General features: G+C 42.1%; 1 protein-coding gene across 1 annotated transcript in view; it reads left to right on the top strand.

The window, feature by feature from the left end:
* The window catches only part of rnf43 (ring finger protein 43), a 62,005-nt gene that overhangs the window by 18,599 nt on the left and 29,555 nt on the right, over positions 1-13,851 (top strand). Inside the window, exon 2 of the mRNA XM_010770934.1 lies at positions 11,014-11,127. Coding sequence (XP_010769236.1) covers positions 11,014-11,127 — 114 coding nt within the window. The remainder of the gene's footprint in view (positions 1-11,013; positions 11,128-13,851) is intronic.

Raw genomic sequence — 13,851 nt, 5'->3', positions numbered from 1 at the left:
AAGTGTGTATACAATTATCGGCTTTTTAAATATAGAAAAAGTTATAAAAAGTTATTTCCATGATGTTAAAACAAAGTCAAATCAAATAAAAAAGTAACATTAAGTAATGCTAAACTTACACAAATAAACACTTTTTGCTAACTGCATTTAATTTTTTTTAAACTTGTCAATTTCAAAAAATGATAAATCAAGGTTAGCAAACAAATATTTGGGGAATATTTGAATCGCTCCGAAATCTCCAAAGGTAAGAATCTTGATTCTTACATGAATCCTTTTTTTCCCAGCCCCTACACAGGAGAGCAAAAGTCTCCCTACCTCCCTTAACCTTGATCCTCCCCTCTCCCCTTCCCTGACGGACTCAGGTGGATACCCAGGCGCACAGACGTCAGCCCTCGTCCCTCGGACAGAAACATCTGTGCCGGTTTGTCTTGAAAAGCTCTCAGCGCATTCCCTGACCGTAAATCAGGCCGCTTCAACGCCAGCCTCAGAGCCAAAGTGAAATATAGCAGCAAAAAGAAAACAATTATGCTGCCAATTACAAGGTGTGTTGCAAGCAGTCGTCGGCCACATGAGAGGACTCTCTGCTGGTGTTTTTGTGACTATTTACTGCAGGGTTGCTACGGATGCAGTGTGTGTGTGTGTGCCTGGCCAATATGGTCACATAAACATTTGCGGAGAGCAAAAATAACATGGAGAGCCCTTTATTTAGATGTTGTGTTTACTTGCTCTTTGCCTTTATGACTGCATTTCTCCGACATCGGCCGCAGGTGATTATGGGATTCCCTGTGGGGGGGAGAGGAGGGGCGGTGGCAGACAGTGACATTTGTGGTGAAATATGTCTCTCTTTTTCTTTTCTCCTGTCCGAGGGATTAAATTAGAGATATTATATGACACAAAAAGTGGGTAATAACACAGTAGAAATACCAAAGTGCGCTTATATGGAGTTTTGATCCTAGAGGTAGACACTGGAAAGACCTTTTTAAGAAATTATTTTCTGGCCTCTCCTCTGTTTTGATTTCTTCTTTCCAGGAGAATTAAATTTAAAGCTGATCATGCAACTACACATGTTGGTATGGAAAAGTTTTGCTGTGTACAATTATTGTACATACTCGAGGACAGATGTTAAAGGAATCAACCGTGAGGAAAGAGGAAGTCAGTGGGTTAAGTCATTTGTTTTGAACAGATGGGAGGATGGGGACGCCTCTGAGGGAAAATGATTTACAGTGTAAGCCCTAACCCCGATAACTGAGCCTTACATTTCTCTGCAACCGTTTATACAGAATTTATGTTTGAATTGTCTACTGCAGCCAACAGGTGAACCACACCTGCTGCCAACTGGTAGACAAGAGGAAAAACTGCATGATACATTTAAAGAGCCACCTGCCAGAACTTATATTTCAGCCGTTTACATACGTGAAAAACGATTTGGTACGCACCCCATGATTCAGATCGGCTCCAAAATGTAATCGCTTCATGCTCGGACCATTCTTCATCCATTCAGTTACACCCTTTGGTTTGTTGAAGGATGCAACTTACCAAACCTAAAAGCTAACATCCTTGCCATCCGATGCCTTATCCTGCAATGTCTATAAAAGTGAAAAACAATAGTTTGTATCAGATACTCCAAATTTCAATTATTTCTCCCATACTTTTCCCTTTGTCCAGAATCCCATGAAAATCAAGCAATTCTTTTATTTAACGTATTCCTTCTGAAAAACAGACGACTAAACCAATTATAAAAAAGGTGACCGGAAAGAAACCCCACATTAGGGGTTTCAGGCTTTCCCTGTCCTCAGACAGAGGGAAGCTCATTGGCTGCACATGTCTCTGTACAGTGGCATCCATTTTCAGCCCACATGCTGCGTTTTTAGGGGTTTAAATCTTTATGAGGTTGACTGGAAGAACAGTTGGAAAGCTGGAGCTGAAAGAGGAAGGGAAAAGGGGGGCAAATGACTCCCTCTTATACGCCATAATAAAGTTTGACCCTTTTTAAGAGCAGCATATTACCACAGAATAGACATGTTGGTGGGTGGGTTCAGGGGGGGACATGGGATTGCATTTCCAAATGAAAGGCAAGTCAAGAGCACCCCCAGCAGTCTACTGGTTTTTTTATTTTATGTGGAAGTGTTTAAAAAGGGCACCTGTTGCTTGTTAAAGTGAATCACAATGTCTGCAACCCTCCTCTGGTGTCATTGTTCTTACTGTCTGCAACTTGTTCTGTTAAAGCAGTAGTTTGATTTTGAAACTGGACCCTCTCCCAGTCAGTTAGAACTCTTTAAGGTCAGCCCATTTACCATATACCAATATCAGTGAAGGCCCTAACATAATCTATATATTTATATAAGATTGTGGGTTCTGTTTGAAATAAGTTTTCAGCTAGGATCCAGGGATGTCGGTCAGTCGGTTGATTCTCCACTTTGGTGGAAACTGAAATATCTTAGCAACCATTTGATGGATTGAGATGACATTTGGATCAGAAATGTATGGTTCCCAGTGGGATATCTCACTGACTTTGGTCTGACATATCGCCTAGCACCAGCAGGTCCAGGTTTTACGTTATGCAGTAAAATATCTTATCATCTGCTGGATGATTTGGTTCATACTTTGGTATACATGCATGGTTCCTATGCCGTGTACCCTCATGACTTTAGTGTTCCCCTGTCTTCTCATCTTTTGAACTTCAATATGAGGGACATTTGTGGTTTTCAGTGATATGTTTAACAACTATTGGATCAACCTTGACATTTGATACAGATAATCATGACCTCCTCAGCATTACCTGTGATAACTTTTGATATCTTATCCCTAGACTTCCAATTTGTCCCATTCTTTTCTTTATGGTTATGAAACACCTGCAAAACCAACCACTTGTACTTCCAAAGTCTACTCTGAATGAATGCAATTTAACAATGAAAATGAATTAGGGAACATATTAGCTCCAAACTGACCGCACGTCCTCCTGCTTCTTTGCCTCATGTTACTTTTTGTCTGCTTCTTTGTGTGTCCCCTTCTCCTTTAATTTGGAGTTCCTTTCTGTAAACACCCTTCCTCATTCTCCGGGCTAATCTCTTTCCACATAGATGACCTTACGTTCCCAACCTTAAGTGATTGACACTCTTAAAAGTGTGGGTTTTATCTCTGACTGATGTTATGGAACCTGAGAGAGTGGCAGAGCGGTCCTGCAGGCCAGGGACGGGCCGGAGGAAGCCTGCAGGACGTGTGGATATGGCCCTGTCTCTACAGGGAAGAAGGATCACTGCAATACTAACAAACTGTTGGGTTACCAAGCCACTGACTTGTTATGACAGGGAAGTGCTGTGTTTATGTTGAACTCAGAGCTTTGAAATGTATATAGCCAAGCGCTGGCCTGAGGCTGATGGAGTGGCCGTAGTTGTTGGTGGTGTGTATGTTTCGGTGTGCGGAGATGTGTTTGTGTAAGACCACTGAACCTGGTCAGGAAGTGTGGAGATGACACGAGGCTCCATCTTAAAGCGGTTTCCATGGTGATTCCGTTGAGTGGTTCTAAGTGCTTTGTCACCAGTCAGAGAGAGAAGGGTCATTCAGCTAATGTAGCAGCTATAATGATAATAAAAACTCAAAAGTGCCCCTGTTTGATGTTCTTTTGAGCACGTAAAGAGGACTGGAGAAGGTCTCACCATAACAACATAGTCTTATGGTCCATGTGAAATATCCTTCAACTGGTCAGAAGATGGACATTGTTTGTTAATTAGGTTTTTTTTCATCCTCATAAACAGATTGTGCATGCATATGGAAGAAAGCTTTGGTTGATTGCAGGAATACAGTTTGCGTTTAGAACAGGGGAATTAATTTGCTGAAATGAAATCACGTAACACATCCCTTCGCCTTACAAGAAAGTAGTTTGAATAAGCTGGAGATTAGCTCATAGTGTGCGATAGAAAATACGTTTTGTGTCAAAAGATCTGACACCAGAACCCCAGATATATAGCCCCCTACCTCGAAAAGCTTGTGGCTATCAGTCCAATAGCCAATGGGTTCAGAGATTGTCTTTTTTTGCAACCATGCATTGTATAACATTTGGCCCATGGGATTTCACCAATTTGGTTGCACACTGCTGTTTTGAGTTTGGCTTTTTGGTCTTCGCTATGCTTTGAAGAAAATACTTTGTTAGGTAATAAATCAAATGAGAGGATAAGCCAATGTGGGTGTGTTGTCAAACTTTGGTGTTCAATTACAGATCAGTAGTGTGTGTACAGTAGGGTGTGTCCTTAGGATTGCCCATTGATTCTTTGGATCTGAAAAAAGATCCTGACCATCTCTGCTGCTTGTGCTAAAACAACTGTAAGAGTGCTCTGAGTGCATGCTACATAAAACTCTTGTACATCTTTATGATACAAGTGAAAGAGCTAGTGTGGAAGGCAAAGAAAAATGAGCAAAAGCTTGACTTGAGAAAGAGTTTACTGCTCATGTGGCATACCACCAGTACCCAGCAACTTTGTTTAACGACAACGTTCAGTCTCACTCCTCAGCTTCCTTTCTTTCATTTCAACTCCTCTTTCCTTTCCAGCTTCTTTCTTTTCTCTTTTCTCTTTTCTAATCCCTTTTATAGAACAGAGAGACAGTCTGACGGGCCTGGAGTCGGGGGGAAGCACATCTACTTAAAGAAAGCGCCCGGGCAAATTTGGGACTGGTGGTAATTATTTAGGCGTCATTATGGGATCACATTTCCCCAAGTCATTCTCTGTGGTAACCGTTACTGGATATGGGGCTGACACTGTCAATAAAGCGAGGGGAAAGATGACACGCCTTTTGTTTTGACAGGACCAAAGCAGTAATGCCTCCTGTTCGTTTGCATTTGCAAAGACAGGAGAGGTGAACTCTTTTTCCAGATGCTGTGCCAGAGAAAGACCCTCACTTGGTTTGCCTGGCACCGGGCGACCGGGCGTCACTCTTCTATCAGCCTTTTAAGTAAATGTACTTAGTGTAGGCTCATGAGATACAAGGCTGTTTGAGGTGTGTGGTATGAGGAGTGTGTATCTGTGTCATCTATGGCACTGGGGGCTGGACCACAGAGTGTGTGTGTGTAGAAGCTACTAATGCCTGATTATTGGTCCAAGCATGTATATGATATCTGAGAAAATGCTCAGTGGCTTGGCTCTCAGTGCTGCTGTGATCAAGACCAATGTAGAATGTAACCACAAGTATATTAACTCAAGTACCGTACTCCATCACATCTCAAAAGGGAGTATTTTACACTTTACGCAACTGCATCTATCTGATAGGTTTAGTGACTTTACAGTTAGAGATTGTTTTCATACAAAACACAAAAAAACGTATAAAATTAGATGTTTTCTTATATAAATGTAACTAATTAATTAATTGATACAAGTTTGTGCAACTGGCCATTAATATAGTGATAGATTATAAACATTTGAAATGTAAATGAAGTGTTTTCTGATTAGGTAAATCTGACACTAATGGCGCAGCTTTGTATTGACGTTCTTCAAAGAGGCGAGTGTAACTTTGCTGAAACAACCTTTTAAAGGGGTACATTATAGAAGAAAGTTAGAGAAACTCTGAATTCCAATGCGTCCTCCACCACTGATGTAGACACACTGCTCAGAGTGCGGAGTGACTCACTCCGCCTGCAGGACTACAGAGGGACTTTTTGCCCCAATAGATCAGCAGAATACATATGTTCACATGCAAGTACCTGCATGTGCTCTCATGTGCCTCCAGCAACAATACATAGCTGCAACCTCATTCATTAACCCGTGCTATTAGTGATTTCAGTTACAGTAGGGGGCAGGGGTGGTGGCATGGGTCAGTGTCGTAGCCCGTCCTGCCACCTCAGGTTCCCTCATCACTTCACAAATGTGTACAGAGAGCCAAATCTTTGCGGGGACCAAAGTTATTGTTGCTTAGTAACCCAGGCAACCAGATTCAGATCTCTTTCAACTATTACATGCGGTCTCTCTTTGCTCTTTTTAGAGACCGCTCTTCCTGCTCTTAAACCAAACATTTGCCCTTGTTACCAAATCTTCTGCCAAGTTAAATAAGTGAAAGGCTTTGATTTACATCCACAGAGACAGATATAGCATCATAAATCAAAAATTTCGTGTCATGAGTGAGGCCAAATCACTTTCAATGTGTCTGTTTGAATCAAAGCACAAATTAACTTACCAAGTTTTACATAATAAAGGAGTCTAATAATAACACAGGGCAGTATTTATGCAAATCAAATAACTGAAAGTCATTCTGTTGAATTGGGCAACCACAATCTGAAGCCGTGCCCCAATTTCTGAACTCACTGCCCTGACTTCTTACTCACTTTAACAGCACTTTTATATAAGTGTGTGCATGAAAGTGTAAGTGTGTGCACATGCACAGCAGGTGTGTTTAATGGAGTTCAATAGAATGAGAGACAAAGAGATTTCATACGTTTGAGCCCAGACGTGGGAGGCTGAGTCACTCTCTGAGGAAGAGGGTCAGTCCGAACCCAAGCAGTAGATATTGTGTTGTTTTTTTTACTGTGTGTGTGTGTGTGTGCTGCTGCTGCAAGCTTGCATGTGTCAGGGTTGATTGAAATCTCACCAATCTGGCTGGCTTTCCAGTCCTCAGGGCAGAGCTTCATTGAAGAAACCTTCCTCCCTCCCTCTCTCGATTAAACACTGTACGATAGAATAATCACACTAATGTATTTCTTTCATCGCCTACTAAAGCAATCTGCTTCGTTTTGATCACTTTTGCATGAAGCGTTTCATCCAATCGTTTTTGAAAAGTGGCCTGAGCAGCTGGTAATTGAGTGGTGGAACTCGATGAGAGGTGCAAGCCCCCCCCCATCCCATCCCACCCCGACGCATACTGACATAACTGCCTGGGCCTTGTTCCCTGCTGGCAAGAGATGAACTAAAAATCTCTCTTGCTGATTATTAGCAGATGAAAAAAGAAGATCCGCAGGGCTCAGTGCAGGGGAAAACAAATATTATCGACTTCTCACCGCAGCTACTATTTATTCTCCCCTTTTTCTGTCCATGTATTTGTTTTTGAAACTGTTAAGATTCTTGCCCCGGAATATTTTAGGGGTAGTCTTTGATTGAGCTGCAAAGGAATGCCTTTAATCGTGGCTACAAAGGAACCGAGGGACATGTCCCCGTCAGTTTTGCAACAGATCCAGACAGATTGAGGAGGAGGAGGAGGCGGAACGGAGGAGTTAGCATTGTTAACAGTCTGTGGGGAACTGTTTGCGTGCCCTGTGGTTTCTAGTCCCTGTGAAATGGAGACTCAGTGATTCGGTTTCCCAGGCCCCTTTTTCTCAGGGCCATACAAAAACCAAATGAAGACGTTTCAGTCTATCCTGGGCGCCATTTATAGTCCAGTGGCAGCATGACTCTAAGTGGTGGTTGGCACCAATGGTGGCACATGGAGAGAGTTTGCAGCCATCTGTTTATAAGTGGTGTGCATATCTAAAATAGAAGAAAACTTTAACTCTTGTCAACAATGCAAAACATAGACACTGTGATCATGGAAGTGGTTGCCCTCAGAGGAGAGCAAGAGGAAACTCAAGCCAGCCGCTCCTTCTGAGCCTGTTTGGCTCAGCTTCGGGATTATTATCTACTTTATTAGGTATGATTGCACAGTCCCATGTATCAACATGTTTAATATCGCAACACGATCAAAACATGACCAACTAAGCCTCAAGATTCAAAATAACCCTTGTGATTTCAGCGTATTGGCACATCTCTTTTCTGTAAGTAGCTTTTTTTCTACTTTTCCGACAAACCTACAGCATAAAAGAGAAGAGGTCATGGCATCAATGAAGGAGGGCATTAAAATATTTTTGTATTTCTTTCTTTTACTTTGTTAAGGGCCAAGTTCAACTTTAGGCCTCTAATTTAGGCCTAGTAAATGTGCACTGGTAGAGGCAGCTGGGAGGGCAGCATGCAGGCCAGACCATGACTTCCTTAAGAGGAGCTTCCTCTCAGGCCACATGCCAGGTCTGAAAACGTCATGCAGGGCAGATTCTGAAGTCAAGATTATTCCATTTAGTTTTCACCTTCAACTTCATGTAGAGAGAGGTACTCTGGATTTGATGTCTTAGTGTCTTTGAGTACTTCACCATGACCCAAAGCCTTCTCTGTTATTCTCTATATCATTGCTTTCAGAGCTTTTCTTGTTTGACGTATCATACATATGTGTTTACTTCAATGGACTGTAAATGGAATGTTATGTAGCACTTATTTTTGTATCCAATTGAATTGTCTTTTTTTTAGTCAGAGTTCTGCCTTTTTCCACTTCAGCTAACTACAGTCTTAAGACACCTCTGCTCACTTTCTGACAAGTTCCCCGTACTCTCAATCACATAGCGTTTCTTAAGGTGATACAAATTACTCCAGTTGGCTCTATAATTATTGTGACAGTGATTTCTTAATGAGCAGAAGTGCTTCATAACTTCACACTTTCCCTCATAACATATTCTGGCAGCTGCCAAATAATCCCCTGGGGTACAACAAAGGCACAATCTCCAGGTGTGAAAAGTGAAAGCCAATGCAGGAAGTGCCTTTTCCCTATATTCTTTCCTTTAGCGAGCAGAAAGACAGTTACAAAGAAGTCCTTTTTTATAGAAGTCTTTGAAAAAATGACCGAACTAGGACCCTATTTCCCACTTGATGTATTACCTCAGTAAACATTTTCCTTACAAGTTATTTCCTCAATCGTTCAAGTCTTCTTCAATACAGGATGATGTTTCATTTTGTAAATGACGGTTGCTTTAAGAGTAAATTAGACGATAATGCAGGGTAGATATAGATATATACTTTATTGATCCCAATTTTGGAAAGGTATGCTTTATGGCGGTAATACATTGTGATTGACAACACGCTGTTGTCCGTGTTTTCCTCATAGAACTTTAAGCCTGTCATCGTGTGTTTTCAGTTCTCCAATTGTTCTAAGCTCCATCCTCTTGTCACTTTTGGTTCAAAAAGAACAAGATGGCAACAGCCAAATAATGAGCTTGAGGCTTCAAAACATTAACTAATGGGTGATATCACAGTTACTACGTCCAATTCGTATAAACAGTCTAAGGTTATACTCTGGATTGTAATCACTTGTCTGGAGGTCATTAATACAGATGTTGTTTGTGCAGAAGGTATTTAGCTGGCTTGTTTCTAGGGCTGCTCAATTAATCGTATTTTAATCGCAATTACAATTATGGCTTGCAACGATTACGAAAACAACGTAATCGAAATAAAACGATTATTTTTTTATTATTACTTTTTTTTTTTTTTTGGTTTTTCAGTTGAATTATCCTTAAAGTTCAGGGTAATCAACTGTTAAAAACATACTGCTCAAAAAAAATGCTCCAATAAATGGATGTTTTCAAAGTAAATGGATAATCGTTTTTTAATAATCGTGATATCAATTATTGACCCACATAATCAAGATTATGATTTTTGCCATAATCGAGCAGCCCTACTTGTTTCCCAACTAGCTTCATCATCTCAACTCATAGTAGACATCATAGGAATTATTCGTGGTATGTGAATCCACTGCACTCTCCAATCTCTACACAAAGGGTGTTTCCCTACTTCCTTCTTTTACCTACAAGCCCCACCCCCGGTCCCCCAAATCTGTCTCCTTCTCCTCTCTCCCTCCTTGTGACAGACATGCACAAGCCCTTTGCAAAACATTACGTCAATTCCCCTGGACGGGGGTGCCAGCTGTTGATGTCACCCATGGGTCTTTTTTAATTTAGGGATTTCCGCTGGGTGAGATGAGGGGGAGTCCCATGACCTCAGCCCACAGCCACATGAAGGGGCCCACCGGGGCAGAACCATGCCGGGACAGGCATATAGGGCAGGGCAGGACAGGGCAGGGTGGGACCGCCCTGCTGGGTGAGCGCAGGGACCGGGCCCCTCATGGTGATCTGGGAGGACGGGCAGCATCGTGTTGGTGCTCTTATTGATGTCATGTGAGGAAATTGGGGATGTTCGGGGATGTATAGGAGCGGTTTTCTCCTTTTTGGACAACCTCGTACCCGTGACAGCATGTCTGTGACTTGCAAACACTGCTGCTATCCTTTGAGCTCTTAAATGCAGCCTTTCAGCAGCTACGAATTTCCTCCCTTTCAGAGGGGATCAAATGTTCCTACCAAAGACTATCTCTGGCTCTTTCAGTCCTCAAGGCTTTCAGTGGGAGTGAACATCACCATCCATGTAATTGATTTTTCAGGGTGCTAAAGTTTTTTCCTCTTGATAACAACTGTGAACAGTATAGAGCAGAAACGCCTTCATTCAACACATAAAAGCTTCTTTCAAGTGCAATTGTCCCAAACATTATCTTCCTCTCTTCTTGGTTATGGTCCAGTCTTTACTTTAGGTCACATGCTGTCAGTAACATGTGTTTTTGTATCTGGAGGTTAGTGTCTTATTCTGCTACAGTTGTATCGTTTTTCAAATTCCCCGTCACAAAGCTTTAAAAGATGAGTACAATAGAGGAGTACAATAATCAAAACCAAATGGTTGGTGAAAGTGCAATAAAGACGAGGAAGTTTACCAAAGTAAATTCAAGTATGTCACAAGTTTGAAATGTTTCTATCCCCATCTGCTTAACAAATGTTTTCTCATCTATCTGCATATGTCTTGTAAATATCACTGGTATTTGAGATACATTTTAAAGTGCTCAGTTTTTCTCCAGTTATTCTCCATCTTTCTGTTAGAAAAAAATAACAGCTGTAATTTGTATTCTGTACTGTCTCTTTAAGAAACCATCAATGTGGTCAGTTATTGTTATATTTTCAAAAGAAAGTGCTGATTTACACAATCAAATCAAATCTCTTGACATTGTTTTACATTTTTAGTACAAATATTACAAGTTTGTAATACAGTTAGGCAGATGAATCCCCGTCTAGTTGTTGTCCTTTCTGCCCATTTGAATAAGGACAATTGAGTGAGATTCAACACCCCTAGGGATCTACTGATTGACCTTTCTTGTTGTCCTTGTGAAATGATAACCTTTTCTCTTTTTCTCTTGCAGTATCACCCTCTGTCTCTGTGCAACACAAGTGAAGATGAACGCCAAGAGGGTGACTTCATCACCATTGTCAAACTGGAGCACAGTGCACCCCGCTGTCTGCCGCTGGTTGATAAGGTAATGATCACACAAACACACCCTCTGAGAAGCTCCCCTCTCTGTGACCCCTTCCCCTCTCGAACATGGCAGCAGACAGATACTTCCTCTTGCCATCTTGTCTTCTCTCCATTACCCCTTCCGCTCTTGGATTTACTGTACACTTTAAAGAGAAGATGGTTTAAGAGTGAATTATTTGGCAAGAGCTTAATGTTTTGTTTAGGACAGTGATCTTTCAGAGTGAGGGCTTGGACAGGAGGGGGTGGGCTTAGCTCAGCGCTGCTATGTAGCAAGTGGCAGTGAGCCCTGGCTTTGGATGTAAGACTTTCAAGCCCCAGCTGTCACTGGTCCGATCCCGGCTAGCAGGCCAGAGCCAGACACTCTCCATTTCTTCCCCCCTCTAATATGGACGCAGCCATAGATTCCACCCACAATGGTTTAGATGTATGTGCGATGGAGTTGACCCAAATACCCCTTGTGTTTAAGTATTCCGCCATTTCCTAACTCTAAAGCAGCGTGATTTAAAACTGTTGCTATTTTTTCCCTTGTTTTTCAAGTGGTGACAAATTAGCAGGCAGGAGTCTAGTTAGGCGACTGACTTTTTTTAGCCCGTGTTTTCTTTTCCCCTAATTTAAAGCCATGTTTAGGAACTGCCCGCCGTGGCGACGATGTAGAGACATTCCCACACTTTCCCCGCTCCTTTCTTCCTCCTGCTGTTTCTGCTCCCTCAGTGGGAACCAAACCAAACAGGCTAAAACCAAGGGGGGGTGGGTGTCACTCAAGGCTGTCTCCAGAAAACAGTTTTGATTAAAGCCTTAATGGCAACACTATGTTGTCCCATAAACAAAACACAGTCTCTTCCTAATGCGAAAGTGCCTTCCAACAAAAGGCTGTTGCTTCCGAGTGTTTTCTCCCCTCCCTTCAGATCGCCTTTGAAATCAGGAGGAGAAGGGGAGGGGAGGACATCAGGGTCTTGTTGTTTTGGTCTTCTGGAAAGTATGTGTTCCAATAAACTCCACTCCAGCCACCTGCATCCTCGCTTCCTTTAGAGAGATTCAAAGCTTTTGGTCGCAGTGGATTTATTGGGGATTCATCATGCAGCTGTTGAGGAGCTTGCTGTCGGCCTGTAAAGGAGGATGAATCAGATGGTTTGGGATGTGCGGTGCTGGGTCAGCCGTGGTCTCTGGATGGGACTTGTTTACAGTTTAGTCTGACTGCAGCAGCCCGCCCCACTGATCTATAGATACCTCCACAGCCACAGAGGGTTCGTGTTGCACCACACACACTCAGAATAGACTGTAAACCAAACAAAGTGCAGCGCAAAACCTTGAAGGATAAGGTTTCATTGTTGTGCTTTGTTTTTATTTTGTTTTTCAGAGGTTCTTATCCGCAACGACATCATGAACAAGAGAGATTCCTTGGCTGATATGCACTGATCTGTGCTGTCTCTCAAGTGCCACATTTTCTTCTACCTAATGGAAGTTTAAAGTGTATCTCTATGCTGTTGTTTTGAAGGTGCATAACATGTTTAAATTAAATAGAAATACAAATATTTCTTAATGTTTTTAATCATCAACCTCTCCTTGTGCGTTCTGCGCTACACACCGCCTCTTACCCACATAAAAAAAAAAGTATAAAATTAGCAGTTTTCTTTAGATGTACTGCTACCTGAATGAACCTTTTAGTGAAGTTAAAGTAGTCCTATTTCAGAAGGATATAGTTCACCTTAAGGGGCCCTAGTATGCTTTTTGGAGGTATTCCCTTTCCTGTGTTGTGTTATATACATTTGTGTGCATGTAAATGGTCTGCTAAGGCTTCAATCTGAAATCTCAATAGAGGTCCAAAATGCAACTATGAAACATAAAAATAGAATAATAGGGCCTCTCTAAAAGATCCCTACTATACATTATAGATAAACGAGTTATATGTCACTTTTCCACATTAAAAGGCCTAAAATCAACGAGTTGTTTGCTTAGAAGCATCTACAATCAGAACTATTCAAACCTACAGCTATTGCTTCCGTCTGTCTTTCAGATACAGCTATTTTTTTCTCTCTCTCTCTCTCTCTCTCTCTCTCTCCCTCTCTCTCTCTCTCCCTCTGTCTTTCTATGCAATTGCCTGAATGAAAACCCTGCACCGCTCCAGTGGTTTTGCATCATTACACAACACAACATGAGCGGAGGCCACGGGCTTTCTCTGCCAGCATGTTTTGCTAGGAGTGATCCGTCTGCTTTCCACTAGCTCTGTTTACACTCGAGGCCTGGAAGCGTTCTCAAGCTAAGTCACGGAGCAACACATGACTCAACGAGAAGCGGCGTGGCAGCGCTGCCAGCAGGGCTACTGTAAACTCCACGCCAGGCTTGCTTTGCTCACAATAAATGTGGTAATCTGTGCTTCTTCAGACACCGAGCTCACTTTCTCCTACTGCAGCTCCATGAATCAGCATCATTTTAAAAAATCCACGATTTGTGAAAGTAGTTTTCACAGTACGGTGATTGAGTTTTAGGCCCATGTCTGAACTTGTTGAGTCCCATAGAAAACCTTGCTTATTGATTCTGCTCCTCTCAGATGAAAAGGGGTTTTGGAAGGATTGTGCAGTAATCCTTTTTTCTTTAACTAGGGTTTGTGTGTGCTTGTGTGTATGCATACTACTGTGTGTGTGTGTGTGTGTGTGTGTGTGTGTGTGTGTGTGTGTGTGTGTGTGTGTGTGTGTGTGTGTGTGTGTGTGTGTGTGTGTGTGTGTGT

The sequence above is a fragment of the Notothenia coriiceps genome, unplaced genomic scaffold (genome assembly GCF_000735185.1).
Source record: "Notothenia coriiceps isolate Sejong01 unplaced genomic scaffold, NC01 NC01_scaffold00009379, whole genome shotgun sequence".
Taxonomy (NCBI): domain Eukaryota; kingdom Metazoa; phylum Chordata; class Actinopteri; order Perciformes; family Nototheniidae; genus Notothenia; species Notothenia coriiceps.
Note: the sequence above shows the minus strand (reverse complement) of the source record. Positions and strands in the feature narration are given on the sequence as shown.